This window comes from Anopheles funestus, chromosome 2RL (assembly GCF_943734845.2).
Source record: "Anopheles funestus chromosome 2RL, idAnoFuneDA-416_04, whole genome shotgun sequence".
Lineage (NCBI taxonomy): Eukaryota > Metazoa > Arthropoda > Insecta > Diptera > Culicidae > Anopheles > Anopheles funestus.
Window position 1 is genome coordinate 16,152,323 of NC_064598.1, and position 19,450 is coordinate 16,171,772.

At 42.5% G+C, this 19,450-nt stretch overlaps 1 protein-coding gene across 1 annotated transcript in view; it reads right to left on the reverse strand.

Annotated features, from left to right (window-relative positions):
* The window catches only part of LOC125765198 (neurexin-1), a 96,277-nt gene that overhangs the window by 7,596 nt on the left and 69,231 nt on the right, over positions 1-19,450 (reverse strand). The window contains exons 12-21 of the mRNA XM_049430115.1: positions 15,510-15,617; positions 15,049-15,433; positions 14,593-14,969; positions 14,335-14,455; positions 4,291-4,438; positions 3,455-4,212; positions 3,209-3,387; positions 2,967-3,138; positions 2,653-2,885; positions 272-590 (exon numbers count right to left, since the gene is read on the reverse strand). Coding sequence (XP_049286072.1) covers positions 272-590; positions 2,653-2,885; positions 2,967-3,138; positions 3,209-3,387; positions 3,455-4,212; positions 4,291-4,438; positions 14,335-14,455; positions 14,593-14,969; positions 15,049-15,433; positions 15,510-15,617 — 2,800 coding nt within the window. The remainder of the gene's footprint in view (positions 1-271; positions 591-2,652; positions 2,886-2,966; positions 3,139-3,208; positions 3,388-3,454; positions 4,213-4,290; positions 4,439-14,334; positions 14,456-14,592; positions 14,970-15,048; positions 15,434-15,509; positions 15,618-19,450) is intronic.

A 19,450-nucleotide genomic window follows, 5' to 3' on the forward strand; every position in this document is an offset into this window, starting at 1 on the left:
ACGTGAATGTCCACTGTGTATGCTGCCTAAGACTTCCCAAAGCATACGAGCTCGATATCGACCAAGTCGCTTACAATTGGCTAATGGTCATCACAAAAAAGTTATCTGATGGGACCTGCTCGGAATTCTATACTATGAGCCGCTTATGACACGAGTAGTAGTAGTGTTTGTTTAAAAGAACCCACATAGGAAGAATGGACTGTTTTAATTGTAGACCTCCTATTACATATCTACTGCTAACTACTACCAAAGAATCTATTATTACCCTTACCAGAACTTCTTGCCGTAGATGTTGTAAACACCTCCGTCACCTCGCCACTGCCGGAACCGTGCAGACAGTCCTCATCATCGCACAGCTTCTCGCCTGCCTTACCACGTCCACGCCCACCCGAACCATCCTTGCCGCCACCGCCCGAAGATGTGGTGGCCGTCTGCTTGGTCGGTGGAACGTACACCGGCGTGATCAAATCATCGCCCGAACCATTCTCGAACGGTGGCGTACATTCGTCCTCGTCGTCACCGCGGCAACCGGAACCGGCACCACTAAAGATGAGATCGTCCATCACGCCTGGGTAACCGCTGGCCGGGGTCTTGAAATGATCGGAAGAGTTCTTCAGTTTAATTCTTACGGTCAGCTCACGCCCTCTGCAGAAGCGTGGTGCATGGATAGGCGATGGAGCAATGGAAATGGCGTGCGCATCAATTTGCATCGTTAACAAATGATTGCATCTGTGCATATGTACGTGTCGGTGTGTATGTGTTTGTGTTATTGTTTTAGTATTCATAGTATTAGTGTAAAGGTGCTAAAATGGAAAACGACTAGTGCTGGAGCGATTAATGTGCGTACTAGAGGAAGCCACTAATGAAAACTAACGACATAACTACGTGTGTTAGAGCGCATAAGGGATAGTATAACGTGTATGTAATCTGACGGACTAGAATGAACGGGATGAGGGAAAACTTGAAGGGAACTGCTGCTATGTGACGAACTGTTTTGTGTTCTCTGTATCTTTCCTTTATCATTTTTACTTTTTTGCTAATGTTTCGTTTTTATGATGTTGCGTGTGTTTCGTATAGAAGTTTAAATTACGGTCGTGAGCATTGTTAGCTAACGGAGAAAGAAAGGATCACGAATGGATAATGATCGAGATGGGACGGCATATTTCGACTGCAGCTGGTTGAATAAATTATAAAAAGAAAAACAATCGTGCAGCGATTTTCGCAACACTTCGGGGTGTTCTGCATTTGTTCGTTTCAGCTATTCTTTTTTTTTGCATTTTTGTTTTGTTTTCTATTTATTATCTCTTAGGAACGGTTACTAGCTTGGTGCTCCTGTTTTGAGTAGAAGGAAAGGTTAAAGTTTAAGTAAAAAGTTTACGACTGTTTTTTTTTGGTTTTGATTTTATATTGTATCGAAAAAAATCTGGTGGTTTAAGAACGAAATTAAACGTTAACGGGTAAATAGAGAGAGAGAGAGAGAAAGAGAGTGAGAATGGGCAAATAAAATCAAAAGCAATTGGATTAATAAAGGGCGGAACAAAACCATATCAACTGAATATCAACGAAACAGGTGTTGAAAAGAAAAACAAAGAAGCAACTAGGCTTTATAGCTGTACCTCGCAGTACATTTGCGGTAGTATTTTGAATGAAAAATACCGTGTGAAGCGGTGACACAATGGAATCGGTCAGAAATAAGTATAATGCGTAGCTAAAATGTTTCTTAAATTTAGTTACTAAAACAAAACTCAGCAGAGCTCAATCAATGACGCTAAAGTTGACATGTAGCAGTTCCAATGTCGAACCGAAATTTTTGGTAATGTTTTGTACGGTGGTGTGCTTATATGAAAGACGTACGGATATGGCTTAAAACAAAATTCAACAAACACTAATACTCAATCAGTTGTGCGGCATTAAGTCAAACTTAGAGGTGCGTTTTTGGTGCGTAAGATCGATGCAAGTGAACAACAAAAACAAAACACAAACAACGTACACTAATAGGCTGTTCATTTATACTGTCGAATGAATGATGCTTTACAATCCGTGCCAACACGGGAAAGAAAAGAATTTTCCATTTTCTTTATTTTTTTTTTACAAACTTTTCAACAGAGAACACAGCTCGTTACAGCCACGGTATGACAAAACAGACGAGTAAGCAAACGGCATTACGATGAAAGTATGTTACAGCAAACGAAAGCAAAGCAGCAAAATCTATGAAAATTGTTGATATTTTAACATGAAAATGTAACAAACAATTGGGTGGTCAGGCCCCGTAGCAAAAGGGCCACCGTTTTTGGAAACATTTCCAATCGCTAACACACTTCCATCGGCACGTAAATCGATAATGAACGATAGTAACGCGAAAGTATGCAATAAATTGTTAACGTTTTTTTTCTGTACACAGAAACAAAAAAACTCCAAAAAACCAACAAAACAGCGCATAAAACAGGCACCAACCAAACAAACTTTAACAAAGAAACATAAAACCAACAAACGAAGAGCAAAAAAAATGAACGCATTTGCAAAGAACCACAGGACAAACAAACGAGAAATCAGATTAAAGTAGAGAGACAGAGTAGTAGTAGTAGTAAGAGATAAATAGAGAGAGAGAGCGCTTTCGAGATAGAATATTGCTTTTCGTTTAAAAATTCTAACCTGCTGCATTCTTTGGTCATTTCTATCTAAAACGCCAGTTACCAATTGTACATCGCCCCGAACATTGATGTGCGGATCGCGTTCCGCGGCCAGATCGAGAACGCGCAGCCGATTGACGGATAGGCCGGCGATCACTCCACTGAAGGGTCGCTCGATACGCGAACGTCCATTGCGTGCGATCTTACCACCGACCTGTATGTTGGCCATCGATGTAAACACGGTCGATTGATGTCCTGTGGAATGGGATGGAACAGAGCGTTAGGTTAGGATGCAGTTGTTTCTTATCGGGTAGACTTCCACTCAGGATTCCCTACCGATCGATGACACCGTCTGGACATTGTAGTCGTCGATCTGCAGTGTTGCGTTCGCTCCGGTCCGGGTAAACCGTACAATGTGGTAGTTGTTGTCGTTTACCTTCACCGCCACCTCGCCCAATGGGAGATCTTGTGTGCCAACATTGTACACGGTAAATACATTTCCTTCCACCTGTAAAGGTGCAAAAGGCGTTAGAAGACTTTGCCGAATCTTGGTATGTTTTGAGGTTTGGTAAACTTACGATCTCCATCTCGATGTAGTCCTGCGTTGTTGAGCTTTCGATGCGCAACAGCACGGCATCCGATTTGGTCGTCACGAAGCCGAGTGCTATGCTATCCTCCTCAGTGTCGGGTTGACGACCCGGTGGAAAATTGTACTGTATGAGGCCTTTGTTGTTACCGAACTCGTAGGATATTGATTCTGAAAACGAAGAGTTGCGTTAGCAATTGAAACTCCCAACAGATCTCTCTCTTACACCCAATCTTACCATCATAACAAGTAGGACCGGTGAATGAAGTCATGTCACATTCACAGGCATAAGCATTCCATTGCTGCACACAGACGCCCCGATTAGCACACGCATTCTGACTACACTTGGTGGGTCCTTCACAACCCGATACCACCAGCGAACTCGGCACGACGGCATCCTCCGTCAGGCTGGGCGATGTATCAGCCAGATCCACCGACGCAATGCATCCTTCGAACCCGGAACGGGAAGCAATACTTGAAGGCAGCCGTGTGTACATATCCTTAAAGACACCGCCCACGTACAGAATGCCTTCCAACTCCAGATGCATATTATTACCACTGGCCGTGTATATCTCGATCGATTCGTCCACCGCAAGGGTGTGCGTTTTCGGCCCCGGTCGGCGTATACTGACCGAATGCCACCGGTTATCGTTCATGTGTATGCGGGCCTTATCGCGCAACGTAATCGGTCCATCACCGAGATCGAACACGTAGTGTATGTGGCCGTTAACGAGCTCCACCGCTACAAAGTCGGACCGTTTGCCACCGTTGTAGAAGAGGAGTCCGTTCGGTTCGAGTGTCTTGAAGCGAAAATCGATAAAGACCGACGAGTATGCCTTCAGGATCGGTAAACCGACGTACGAGTGTTTCGATCGGAAGGTAGCCGGCAGATACGGTGATCCTGGTGGTGAGTTTACGAACCGTGCCGTCAGCTTGAACGTTGTCGTCGGGAGTGAGGAAAGTTCTGGACCGAGCGATTTCACAAGATCAATATATCTGGGAAAGTTGTGCAAAAGAAAAAAGGATTTAATAAGTTCAGTGATGAAGACCAGACGTCGATTAAAGCTAACTAACCGATGACCGTTGTAGACAAAGCCTTGCAGCTGGCCGACAAAGTTAGGCATCGCAGCCGTCATTTGGATTTCTTCCTCCGCATGGAACAGTCCACCGAGATGTATGGATTTAACCTCCAGCGTACTGTGTCGGCCAAGGATCGCTTCAGCTAATGAACAAGATCAAAACACACACAAAAACCACACAGGGAATGGAAAAAAAAGAAAGAAAAAAATCGAATGGAATTGCTCCAGTAAATAGTGATCCGAGTAATCGCCAGCAAACTGCTCCAGGGAGTAACGAACATAGCTAATAATTAGTTCCCTGGAACTACGTATAACATATCCAAAAAAGTGATCAGGAAGGAAGCATGGATTAGGCCGGGAACTGCAGGGGGCAGGTGGGGTGTTACAAGGGTGTTTGGACGATTACTAGTGGTAACATACATGTATATATATATAAAGAGAGAAATGCATTCGAAAAAATCATAGTAACTGTTAACCTAAACATCGTAATCGCGCACAGGCAGGTGGTTTTAATGCAAAATGTTGGGAAGAGGTGAGTTAGGCGCGACAGGTTCCATACGTTGACCAGTTACTTGTGTCCCTAAGGGAAAGCGAACGGAGCGTTTCTGTTCCAGATTTGCAACTATTCTAGGCGTCTAAACAGGGGGAGGGGTGGTACGGTGAATGCTAAACTTATGAGGTACGAAAATGATAAAAAAAACAAACGAAGTAATTCAACCTACTCATGCATTGTTTCGGGGCGCCATGAATTACCATGCAACAGGATGTGTTTTTGAGGGAAGGGAAAACCAAAAACAAATCTATTTAGTGATAAGTGCGTAGTGATCCTTTGAATGTATATATTAACACTAGAACTCGACTAGATATCGAAGAGACGACTCCGGTTCCATTCCAATAAAATATATATTTGTTTTGAGTTAAACAATTTTACCGTAGTTAAAGACAAAATTTCAACAAACTTCAACAAAATTTAAAACTTTTGTTTATTAACCAATCTTCAATAAAAACGCGCCAAATTTCTAAGAGTTCTAGTGTTAAAGTGAATATCTTTCATGTGAGAACAAAGAGAGAATTGAAAACAGAACAACATCGAAAAGGGAAAACAGAAAGGGGAATTGAAGGGTGGAAAAACTAATTAATGAACCCAAGCACACACTCTAGCGAAGCATACATTCACATCGGATAAGCGTATAACAACAAAGCGTTCACTAAACAAAGCATGAATGAATTGGTGTCGACGGATCGAAAATACGTGAATAAAAGAACTTTCAATAACGAGTGCACGATCAATCGGATAATGTTTTCGGGCTATTATTGGAACGATCAATTCTTCTGGTGGTTCGGTTAAAGTTGTTCGAACGCTAACACGCAATACGCGTTTACGCGTGTTTGGGGCATTTGGAACCCTCTTTTTTTGCTAATCCGGATGCCGACAAACGAAAAACAAAATATCTTCGGCAGAAAAAAAACACGATGCCTTTTAGGGCATGAAACACCAGCGCGAATGGAGTGGAAAAATGGTGGAGTGCAGTAGATGGTGAGCAGGTGCAGTCTAGTTTGATGCGTGACGCACAGTAAGAGGTCGGGTGGGTGATAGGTGTGATACGGTGGTTGATGGCTGGTACCACACAATGAGCGACAATACAGAGATGAAATGGTGGAATGCATTCGATGCGATGTTTCGTAAGAGAGATAGAGGGAGGGAGAGAAAGAGAGACAGGAACCCAAACAGGGGACAACAGTAGTGTGATGATCTACACAACAAACCAAAACAAAAACAAAGAAAAAAAAGGAAAATGGGAGGCAAAAAATGAGGAAATGGGGTACGAATCGTTTGTGTACGTATCGTGATGGCGACTAATCGCGTGTCCTGGGGTTAGCCAGACTAAAGGTGCATTGTCGACAGACAGAGGCAAAACGTTCGGTAAGCACAACACACGCAACAACAAATAAAATATTTTTTTTTTTGGTGGGGGAAAAAACAGATAAAAAGTGGTTGCAAATTTTGCTCTGGCGGCGGTGGTGGTTGCAAGGCTAGTCAAAACCAAAAACAAAAAGACCCCGATAGACACGTACAAATCGCACACAGCAGCATACAGTGTTCGATAATCGTATATCGTTCCGTTTTGTTTTGTTGCATATTTGTTTTTTTTTTTATGGTTGCGTTGCATTGCACCTGTAGCACGATTTCGAACAAACAGCCATGAAACATGATACCGCTTTTCGATATTCTAACAAAAAAAACACACACACATACACACAGCGTGAGAGAGAGAGAGAGAGAGATAGAGCGAGAGAAATTAAAATAAAATGTAGAAAATAAAATGCATCGGTGCATAAAATCCTTTCTTCCGTTAGAGAGAGCGAGAGAAAGAGTTCAACCGTGTGAGGCTTCTGTTTACGTGCTTCATTTTACACACGAGTCAGGCAAAAGCTGGGTGCTTTTTGGGGGAGGGTTAAAGATGCGACAAATGCCCGCCATGGCAGTCTTGTGTGATCATCTGCGATCTACTCGTGTGTGTGTGTTTATGTGCGTGCACGCAGATTAAGTGCATCGGTACGGCTAGAGCACTGTTCTAGGTTAGATACAAAAACAGGACAAAAAACGATAAACGACTAATTGCACAAATGGTTCCCGGTAGTGGTGAAAGAACATAACACACGTAAACCTATAATGAAAACAAAAACAGCAACAAAACGGACGAGCTAAACGGTGAAACAAGGAAAAAAATGAATCAAGATAAAAACACGCAATAACAGAGATCAGGCGTTTCGGTTCTTTTGTCACCGGACTAACAGTGATGATTGCCAAGTTTGTTTTTGTTAGAAGTGCACTCTCTAGGTAGGGGAGGTTTCGTGACCATTTTATTTATTTTTTAAAGGTTATGATGTGACTGACTCGTGTGGTGTTGTGCATGGAGTAGTAGTTGTAGTAGTAGTAGTAGTGATAGTATCAGTAATAGGTGCAATTGAATGCTTCTCAAACATACTCTGAATGCTGAATCACTATTTCATCCAAAGGTGAATGTGCCTTTTTTGTGTGAGTGAAATCTAAACTTAGATAGTGATGACAAGAAATACATTAAATTGTTACAGAAAAAAATATATTAAAAAAATAGATTTTTAACTGCTGTAGGAACCCCTGGAGGAGAAACTTTAAACCATGCATTGCAAATAATTTCCATATTACGCGGCTGTGTGAGTGAGCAAGATTAAAGACATTTCGTTAAACTTTTATTAAGGACATAACCATCGCAAATTAAATCTACAACTGTGAAAAAAATCTTTAATTTTAAAAAGGGAATTCGCGTCGTTGACAAAAAACAAATAGTAATGAAGTATTTGTTTTTACATGGAAAAATCGAACGAGAGACAAAGAGAGTTTCTAAGCGATTGTGCAATACATATGCAAGGACACACACGTACACTCAAGTCGATCACCAATCGGATGAAATGCAGCGGGAAACCGAAACGAATTGAGCACAACCTTGCGTTTGTGTGGCTCATTATCGGTTGAAGGTTACATGGCTACTTGAAGGTTGTCTGTTCCGTGCCAATAATTGGTCATTTATAACGCAAAGATTGCCGACTAACGCTTAGGAAAATGACCAAAGTGTACACCAACACCATGGAGTACCGTTTGTATGGTGATTTATAAATTTGTTTTCAGGTATTTTTTTTGTTATGTTTTGCTCTACTTCTTCTCATGCAAACGACCTACACGGACATTACCAGACTGGTTTATTTTTCCTGGTGAGGGGAAAGGTTTTTTTTGTATAAAAATGCTCTTTGCAATAGGAAGGATTTACACGATAAGAATTCCAATACATTCACGAAGCCAATGCACCTTTAAATGTGTACTGTAAAGCAATCAATTCATAACGAAAAGGTTACACAAACACCGTGACAAGAGTTTGAGTGCCTTTTTTAAGCAGTGCTTTTACGCTACATCTAATGATGGGTTTTGTACGGTTTTACATATGGTAAAATAATTGAAATGCATTGTTTTTAGGGAGGAAAATGGACTATCTCTCTAATAATGGACGTTTTGCCCTGTCTGTGCAGTGTCGTGTGAAGTTTGTAAATATAAATTGTGTGCAGTATAGTAAAACGATCAAAAGCAAACAAAGTGCCCTTACACAAACGCTGTAATCTAAAGGGAATTTACTCTCGTTGTGGATATTGTGCGTGTGCTTTTTTGTGGTGGTGGTGGTGGTTGTGGGGGTAAAAACGTGAATTTGTGGCAATATTTGCTTAACGCGTGTTAAGAGATAATGCAATATATTGATTAGAAAGGATATAAGAGCTAATCACAATCATAAGTAATCGATTACTTTTGCTTGGAATAGCAACAAACGGTAGACAACGAATGGAACAGAAAAGTAAACACAAAGAAAACGGAAAAAGAGAAACTAGTAGGTAGTGAACATAAAAAGGTTAAAAAGTTTGGTGCACATAAATTAGCGCCCTGACGTCGTTCGATTAATTTTGAACGCGTTCGGTTACGTTCGCGTCGTTTGTCGAAAATTGACCATTGCTGTGTTGTAAAATTCCAAACCGGCACTAATCACCGTTCGGGAGGGGTTCTCTGTTTATTAGCTTTACAAAACTGTAACACGATGTCCAATGATGCAATCCGAGACGTTACAGCCAATCGGATCTCGATGCCAATTAGTTTTTGTTTTGGTTTTGCTTGCCTCCAAACCAATGCAATTGTCAACTGCTTTCGGCGTTGTTTTCTGATCGAAATTTATCACACAAGCCCGTCACGCGTTGATGGAAAATTGATAAGGTATTGTTGTTTTTTTTCTGTTTTACAAATCAAAACGAAAAGCCGACCCTAGATACAAGTTTTTTTTTCAATCAAAATGAATGCATGTTACGGCAAACGTGTAGTTTTTTTGTGGATAAAGTGTGGATAGTATGGTTAGAGGAAAAGGCAAAAAGAACAGGTGATGAAACGGTGAATGGTTTAAAACGATGGCAACAAACGAAACCTTGTGAAGTGTGGTTATAGTAAGTATGACAGTTTGTTAGTTCATCGTACTTGTTCGATTGTACAGTCCCAATATCAATCGATAAATAAGGTTTCAATCTACGTCATAAGGTAGATTGTCTAGATTGACCTTGAGTGGGGTTTTGTTATGGCCATCGGTCGCCAATGAGAAAAAAAACCCTTGGGCATTACAAATAAAAATGGTGAGCCACTGAGCGCAATTGGGGTTTCATGCGGAATGTTTCTTTATTTTTTTGAGCTCGCTTTACTCATTTGGGCACGCTATAAGCGAAACGGATGAAATTGAAAATATGCTCGAGTGTGCGTATAATCACATGTCATTACCTTGTCATGTGGGACGGCAGATTATTTATTGCATAATGTGGCTAGCAGTTGAAACAAAAAAAAAACGGACGCACACACACACACACACGCATAAAAATGTTGCTTTTAGGGTTTGAAGCGTACAGCGCGACTCCATTTGCAATGAATCAATTTTCTGTTTTAATGATGAACGATTGTTCATCCGCCAGGCCACTATAATAGCGAACACCGATGAATGGCTGATAGTATTCTGATAATGCCTATCTACAGTACCACGGCTATTCGATAAATCAAGCCAAAACGTCCCCGGAACGTAGTTTCCTCGTTTTGCGTCTCTCAACACCACCAAAGTGTCGTGTATATGTGTGTTAATTGCACAACAAATGTACCGACATAATGGGCAATTATTATCTGTGTTTTTTTGTTTTGTTTCATCGAATGTTGCGAAACAATTCCAAAAAAGCAATTGTATTTTGTCCCCCGGGGGCATTGGTACAGGGGGTAGCAGGTAAATGGTCATGTGTGCATCATAATTGCTGCTGCAGATTTGTGACGCAACCGAGGTATGAAGGAATTAATCACTTTTGAAAGATATGCATTGCGTCGCTGACTTAGCAGTAAATGACCATGCGTCTCCATTGAGAGAAAATATTTATATAGAAATTATTTTCATAATTTATTTACACAAAATAACATTTAAAAGATCTTATTGTAGTGATTTTTCCATTTTAGAACTACTAATATTATTTCTGTGTTTCTATTAAGTTTTTTGTTTCATCGGGTGTTGGGAAAATAAACCGAAAAAAATTATCTTTCTGCCCTGAATACGTGGGAAAGCAGCTACAGGGCCGAGTGTGCATAATACTTGCCGTTACAAATTTGTGAAGCAATCGGAATATAAAGGAATTATTCACTTTAGAAAGATACGCAATACGGTAGCTGACTTAGCAGACAGTAAAAGACCATGCGTCTCCATCGAGAGAAAACATTCAACTCTATTTTGTCTCGGGGGGCATTGGTACGAAGGCAAGTATTAGTATTGAAATTGTCGTCCATGCATCATAATTATTGATGCAGATTTGCAACGTAATCGGGTAATCGAACGTGAAGTAATTAATCACTTTTAAATAAAAGACCATGCGCCTCCATTGAGAGAAAATATTTCATCGAAATTGTTTTCCTTTAATCATTTTTATAAAATATAATAAAAAAATGAAATTAATGTTACATTTCCAAGTAAACGACTAATTCCATTGTACAAACCACACAAAATGATGCAGTTGGTGTGCGTTTGTGTGTGAATAATAATTGTATTATAGCGCGCGCCCAGTTGCTCGAAACGACCCCGATAACGGGAAGCGAACAACTTCAAACCGATTGCAAGCGCAAGAGTGCAACCATTGCGGTATGCATCAATGGAGTGCATCTGCGCACATGCGAATGGTCGCGTGGTGGTGGCAATTCGGTGACAACCACCAGACCAACGTTACACGATTATCACCGTTGGTGTAATGCGGGCAAAACCGGGGAGCCGTTAAGCATTACAATGCATTCAAGCGGAACGAAATGTGTAATGTGTCAGGAACTACCCCCACTGGTTTGGGGTGAACCCAGGAACGGTTATCTGCAATTCGAAATCGAACATAATAGATCACGATAAGCGAACGCAATGCACTTCAAATATCTCGTGTCACGTGCAGTACGGCTTCTGTGTGCCAAACGGTCTCTTTAGGCTGTTGATGTAGTGATTTGTTGGGTACATGGTGATTTTTTTTTGTTTACTTAAGTACCACAGCTAACCATTCTGCCATTCGGTTGTCATGCTAGGGACATTAGAGAGCGAATGCTACACGAATCACGTCATCACGAGGGCATGAAATCTGCCCAACCCACAAAACCCCGTACGGCAAATGAGCTACATTTAATTGAATCTGTCGTGGTGCGATTGGCGATGGATGGAAAACCGCCGACATGTTTTAATTAGTGACAATTGCCCATCGATGGCAAGCATTAAACTACCCGTACCATCGTTCGAGCTAATTGATGTACTTCGGTTCACTTCTGGGCCAGGGACCGTTGGTAAATTTCATCGAACCGCAAAACCATATCCATAAAGCTAAGATGTAATTTCTACCAATTTCTTTACCCATTTTTACTGAGCTAATATCAATAAGTTCAATGAGCTGTTATTTGTGGTTGGAGGGTCTTCACTTTTTGAAGTAAAATTAGCTCAAACAAATAAGATTTTAAATATTTTATTGTAAAATTGCTTCCATAAGCTAATATACCTAACCGTAAATCTGTGTGTTTGCCTTCACATCCTGCTGCTGCTAATTGCAAATGTTTGTGCACGGAAACTATTTTTATCGCTTCAATAAAATCAACCAAAGGCACAGCCCCAGGTACAGGTCCTATCCCTCCCACAACAGGTCAAACGATTTAATTAATTTTAACGTCACCCAGAGATCTGTGCGAATATTGAAGCTGAGCCGAGGGTTTGCTTCTAGGCTATCAAGTCTGGCGCGTCTTCAAAGCCTTCCGCTTTATCCGTTGCGAACGCAGCCAAAGCGACGTTGGGTCAACGGAAAAGGATTGCAAAACCGGTAAGCAAACAAGGTATTATGTAAGTTATGTGCTATGCTTGGTATTTTCGAAACGGTTGCTAAATCGGTTGATGCCACCGTTCACGGGCCACAGAGAAAACCGTCACCGTACTAGCCAACGGGGTTTATCTTGTGTTTTTGGGGGGAAAATGGGAAAGAAAAACAGGTCACGCTTCAGGTATGACCTCGGAGATGGTACCTAACATCAGGTATGTTTGTGTGGTTTATGTTGAAGGTAACAAAATACCGTGTGCGTTTGAAACGATGCCAAAAACACTCTTCAACCCCGTACCGGATGTTGATGTTTTGATTAAGAAAATTCCCAAGCTTCATTGCATTCTTCTGCAAAAGTGTAATCGATACTCAATGTTTTTTTTTTTTTTCGTTCACATTCCCTGTCTGGGAAAGCTGCTAAACGTTTGTGTCTGCCAGTGTGTCGTGCACCCAAAAGTAGGAAGAAGAGCAACCATTCTAAGCCACATAGCATCACACTCAAAGCAGCACAAAGTTGCCAACCAACCCCGGGTAGGCTGGCAGGCGACCGAATAGCGTTAGCATATTGTGTGTAGGATTAATCCCTTTTTTTCTGCGTCCCCACCATGCTTCGTGTAACGGGCTCGCTTAAAGGTCTCGCGAGACCTAGGAGTGATGGCTGTTTTTCCCCCCTTAAGCACATTTTAATGATGCCCAAAAACGGGGAGGCAGCGTTTGAATGGAGAGTTGAGGCAAAGGTGATTTTACAGTGTTGCTTCCATCCTACCGAAGGTCATGGGTAAATGGCTGGCAGCGCGATGGTAATATGGTGCTGCCCGATTTTTAAAACCCATGGAATGAGGGGCAAGATTTATAAAAGAAGCAGAGATGGGAAGGGAGTTAAAAAAACGCATCCTTCCTTGTGGCGCTGTGTATTATTGCTGTTGTTGTTGTTGTTGTTACTGTTGTTTTGGGGCGGAAAAATAAAACCATCAAAAAGCAATTTTCTCACTAATTTCGCTTTATAAGATTATGTTTGATTATTTTCTTTCCATTTCTTTTTATCCTACTACCAATGTTTGGGTGTGTGTGTGTGTTTGTTGCTAACATTTTTTTATGGAACTGTTTGGACACTGTCTGGCTGTGAAGTGGTTGGGAATGCTTATAATTGGCTATATTTAACTATTCTTACAGAATCGAATTACATCTGTGCGAATAGTTTTTGCAGTAAAGTTTAATAAATTGCATACACGTATTGCATCCTTTCGATGTGTGGCTTTAGAATATTTCTTCCCACGCTTAAAGCAGTGAGTAATTTAGCCAATATAATGAGTAAATGTGAGATGAGAAAAATAAACAGAATGTGATAAAAATAGACGAACGAAAACACGATTGCATGAAATTCCTCGAATATAATGCAATAATAGATCAATGGCGCAGACGATGTTGATTAGGATGTAAGGGTGAATGTCTATGAATTGGTTATGGTGATTGGTCGAAACCACTGCCAGTGGTTCACCTTCATTCACAGGAAAAACAAAGCTAAAGATGAAGAACCTCTCTACGAGACTCTCGTATCTTGTCTGGTCTGGTTTTTGGTTGGAGCTTGGAGCCGTTTTGTGTCAGACAAATAAAGGTGTCAGATTTCGTTTGCACAAAACCACCACCCTGCTGTATACCTTAGTCACTCGTAGGGTCGTGGTGAGAGTACGATAGTGAAACGTGAGTAGTGAGGGATGAGAATGTAAAAAAAAAACCCGAACGAATCTGGGTTGGAACCTTCTTGCGGGAGGGGGAGGAAAATTGGGGGTTTTTCTTTTCTTTAAGGATGGCAGTTGGAAAATTTGTCGGCAAATTGCGTAGGTTAACAGGTTTTCCATACGAATCCTGTTGCCTGGCAGGGCAGCTAGGTTGGTTGGATTGTTGCTTCGCTCGTTAAATGGTTCTTGGTACGAAGAGCGTTACTTAAAAAATAAACATTTCCTCGCTTGTTTTTCGCGCTTCTGTTCAGATCGGATTCGTAATATCAAAACATTTGAAACCTTTTGCACAACAGTTTTCGATTCGTCTCAATTCAAGAAAGAGAAACGACACGTCACGACACGTAATAGGGCAAAAAAGTAATGGTGCTGTTGATACATACATAACATACCCCTGACGGGCTGTGTCCCGTCAACTTGCAGCCGCAGATTTGACGCACGGCGAGAAAATCTCACCGTGTGCCAATTGTTGTCATTTAGGACGGTCAGACCGGCGAGCAAGTTCTGTGGAATCGGGTGAGAAAGAAGAGAGAGAGAGAAAGAGAGTAGCAGCCGAAGCCAAAGTGTTAGTAACGAAGGGAAATGTATATCCAAGGTGTGGGTGATTAGTAGATTGGAGAAGTTACAAAATGAAGAAGCACCTTTTCGCGATCTCCAAGTCGTACGTTGGCCCGTACACGCCCGGCCACCAGCCCAATCTCGAGCCGATCGGATGAGCTTGATTCGGCACTGGTCAGCAGCAACAGTCCGGCAGGCCTTGATGTTTTGAAGCGTATCACCAACTCTTCCGTTTGTGTACGGCTGCCCTGTGTACCGCCGATCCATACCGCCATGTGCTGCGATCCGTTGAAGGCAAGCGTTGCTGATTCACGGCCACAGGTCGGTCCAGTAAATAGAGTCGCGGAACAGTCACAGAGCGGTCGATTCCATCCCTCGGTACATTGACCACCGTTCTGGCACGGTGATACCTGTCCACCGCACTGATTAGCTATCACATGGCACGACGGTTTGATGGCACCTGGTCGACAAAATAATAGGACCATACATACAAAGCTATTTTTATTGCACATTTTTCACCCACAAAAGCTCATACTCACCTGAGTCCTGCTGCCGTGCGATATGAGCAATATCAACCGGTTTCCCAGACAGCGTAAGATCTCGCAAACAGCCCACGAATCCTTGTCGCAGCGTCGCAGTCCATATGGCCGGTGGAATGTAAATCTCCGCGTACGGTGGCCCAATGCCACCGATGTACATAGGGCTGTCCAGCTGCATCTGGGACGCTTCACCCGGTGTCCGGAACTCGTTCCACTGCCCATCCACACCGACCTTACCGTCGCGCCCATTCCGACGCAGTGACAGCTCGTGCCAAACACCATCATCGACACGGCGCCTTGATGCACGCACCTTAACCGCACCCGACCCAAGATCCATGTGGATATAGATGTGCCCGTTCAGCAACTCCACCGCGAAGAAATTACTCTGCAAAGTTAGCAAAACAGATCCCATCAACAATGTCACTGGAGATCCTTCACTCTTCTCATGCGAACCACCCTACCTTTGGTGCGCGAGTCATTGTGTTGAGGATGATTAGTCCATTTGGTTCGTTTGTGCGAAATTTAAACGACAGTATGCCCTGCTTCGAAGCGTCCCACGGTGGAAGTAGCTGGCGTGAATGGACAAAATTGAGCAAGATAAGAGGTGAGATACAAATTAGATTTGCACACCGTTTGCGCGCCAAACAGGACAGATCCGTTCACCCGGATTAGTGTGCTAAATAACAACCATTATACGCTCGGTAAGGTGATACGGTGCCCGGTGTGTGCGTGTGTAAGACGACCAAAAACCGCAAAGATCACTGCCAACCGAGGGCTGACAGAATCGACGGGACTAGCGCCGGAGTAATTAAATTTAAATATAATGAAGTGTATCGTCCCGTGGAATGGTGCGTATCCTCACCATCCGTCGCGGGGACTGGGGATGGGTATACGCGCGTGCTGAGTACCGTAATTAATAACAACTGTCCCCCCTCCCTTCCTATCGCTCCGTTCCACTCCGTTTCCCGCCACTCATACGTCGGACACGGAATGATGTCCTTCTACCGGGCGTTTGGGTTTTGTGAAAGCGCTTCCCTCAGGCATTTCGGGAGCAGATTAAATGAAACCCATCCATACGTCTCACGCTGGTGCCACGTGCCGAAACAAAGACGAAAGAGCAGGGAGCTTGAGCACGCGGGAAACTTTACAACCCACAATTGTTTTGCGTGTTTTGGCTATCGAGTGAGTTCGCAAAACTCCCCTAGGACATTTCTATTTTTTTTTAAACGGAAAAGAACACGAATGGCACGAATGGGAAAAAAACGAAACCGAATACTAACCGATTTAATGGATATTAAGAAGATGAAATGAATGGCCAAGAGACTGTAGATGAAGATACAGAAAAGGAGAATTTTGGAGAGAAAAAAAACCTTTTGAATAGAAACGTAAAGCAATATAATGACTTTACAATGTCTTCCTATCGACAGTGCAGGTCGGTAGAGCGTTAGAGCGAAACATGGGCTGTGGTCAACCTGCGAACCACAAAAGCTGAAGTTTGAGCGTATTTGAAATTTAAATTCCCTCGGGAAAACTTTGCTCTCCCATACCGTTGTGTGCGCTAGAATATTCCTTTCGGGTTGTTTGATTGTGTGGCAGAACGTCCGTCTCGTACCTTTTCGCGGGGCGCATTGTTAAAAAGTCCATCGTTTTTTTTTTCTTGTTTGGGAACCTAGTTCGAGGTCGGCTGAATTTTCGAGTTTGCTAAGCTCCGGCAAACCGTGCGATAGACGTTTAAAAAGGGGGGGGGGAGTTTTTTTCTTCACGATCGGTTAATTATTCATTTTTAATAAAAGTTACACCAAAAAGCGGACCACGAAAAACCACGCGCACGCATGGGAACTCGATAAAGCTTCCCAACCCCGCAACGGATCATGGTAAATACAACCGAAAAGGGTTTATTGAAATAGATGTTTGCAAAGAACAGAGAGAGGAAAAAAACACCCGTAAAAGAAACCATTTTATAAAATAAATAACTCTCCGTTTGCAAAACATAAACGTTCATTTACACTTCTTTTACATAGTTTGCACATTAGCGGTTTACAGCGAACATTTGTGCAGTGGCCACTCGCAGGTGGTCCCGAATACACCGACACAAACCGAACCGGAAATCAGCCGCAGTGAAGTAAAAATGGTGTCATCCGGTAAAGCAGCGGCAAAAGTGATTCAGTCTGGCAAAGGGCTTAAACACGCCGCATACCGATTGCAGGCGAATAAGACCCGGCACGCCCGAGATTGCTTCCGTCCCGTGGTCGACCGTGCATGGCCGGGGGATGAAAGTTCCCGTTTGCCGGTTCCGGTTGCGGTTGTCGCATGGTCTGCGCACGGAACCTACGCACACACTAACACACACACAAACGCTCGGAAAACCCTCGCCTCGTTCGAGGAGCGGCACAAGGGGCGAGGAAAGGAAGGATAATTTATTTATTTATTAAAATGTACAACCAGCAATTAGCATGAATTATGGGCCAGCTCCCTTTTTCTGTCATGGTCATGTACTTGTGTCACTCGCCTTTTACGTCTTGAGCGTCGCAAAGGCTTTTCCTTTTCCCGACGGTGGTGGTGGTGGTGTGCGTGTTGACGAAGGATGACAACGTTCCGAAACGCAAAGAATCTGATTCGAGTGTTGTGCTTCGCATGACAGAATACATGGCAGTCTGTATCAGCCGCAGAATAATGAAGAAAGTGAAGCCAAACAGTAGAATAGTTGCTCTACTAGATCGGTTTTATGAACCGTACCGTGCGCAAAATGATTCCGATGTAATCAAACTCATCCGAAGACAAATGACACAGACAAGTCCATCCGCTCGAAATCATCGTGATGGATTTAACATTCAAAATCAAAACTTACTCCACTGCTGCCGCAATAAGCTGTGACGCGTCAGCGTTACGATGGAAAACCGGAAATTAGTTGGCAGCAAACTTTTCCGCCCCTTTTCCCAGCCAGTCAGTCAGTCGATCATTCGGAACATCATTCGGTCTCGTCGCTTTGGAACATCTTTTTGAAGAAACACCAAAATCACCAGAAAGGAGGAGCTCAGCGATGGGCGATGCTTTAAAATGTGGTTTGCTTTTGATCTCCCGAGTGTGGTTACAGTCGGCAAATATTAGCACATGGGTTCTGCAGCTTTGTCACGGCGCTGTGCTCAGCGTCAGTGGACAAAACTGGTTCACCGCTGCAAACGGTGTCGTTCTGTTTCTCCCTCGCTGGAGTTTCTTTACTTTGTGCGGAAGTTGGTGGTTTTAATAGGATTCTTACTTTCTCTCTCCTTCTCTCTATCTCTCGCTCTCGCTTTCTCTTACTCTCGAAGCGGAAAGAGTTTGGCGTCGCTGGTTAGTGTCGGGGAACAGTACGGTTGTCCCCTTCGGAGCGGGAGTTATTTCATACTTTCAAGATCGGATTTGTGGTCAACGGGTGGGTTTTTAGTGCAAGTGGCCATGTTGTGAAACCCGGGGAGAGTTTAGTATTATTAAACCATGTCCTACTGTTACGTATCTGCTGTTCATCAAACGAGATTGCTTCCGTTTTTGCAAACGATTCCGGTTTTGCCTCATAAACTGTTTGCGTCTGACAGTCGCAAATGTATTTGTGTAACAATTTATGTTTCTCTTTGTAGCAGGTAGGTTTTATGATTATCATTGCTAGTTACATTTAATGGAGATAAATTTTTCTTTGCCATTATTCAGATAGGATAAGAGAAGACAACAGCAAAATCTTGATTCTAAGTGGTTGGTTTTTTCGTAGAAAAAGGGAAAATCTAATTCTTAGAAGCTTTTTAAAATAATCGTGTTTTAACCAACTTTCGTTCCTACAGGAAATACTAGGATTTTGTTGAGAATTCTGTATCAATATCTCCCAAAAATCCCAAAGACACGCACACATGATGCATTCCGTTGCTTTCCAATTTCCACTTCTGGTGATGATCGTGGCGAAGTTCTAAGCGTCTACTGTCCCCACGCATGAAACTTTATTTCACTTCTACTGTAGCGACTTGTATCAGCAAAGAAAGCAAACAAAGTTCTTCCCGGTTTGGTCAACAATATCAACGGTCACGATCAACGATTTACTGTTCCGTTTCAAGTTGAAAGTTTTCTATAGATTTTATGTGTTTTTTTTTTTTGGAAAGGGACATATTAGTGCTAAAGTTCTATAGTGCAGCTTTTAATCAGCTACATCGGGTGGGTAAAATAAGAGATGGAAAATTTGGGGTTAGAATTCACTTCAACTCCAAGGATGAAAAATTCGATTCTAGTTCAAAATTAATTCTTAGTAGAAGCAGAAGTCGATATAGTTTGTCTTGTACTAAAAGGAGTTTTCCGCAGTTTTTGAGAACAGTTGAGAAGTATTTGGAGGTTACCCGGAGTCAATTCCGAAAAAATAAAGATTTTCCGAAGAAGATATCCA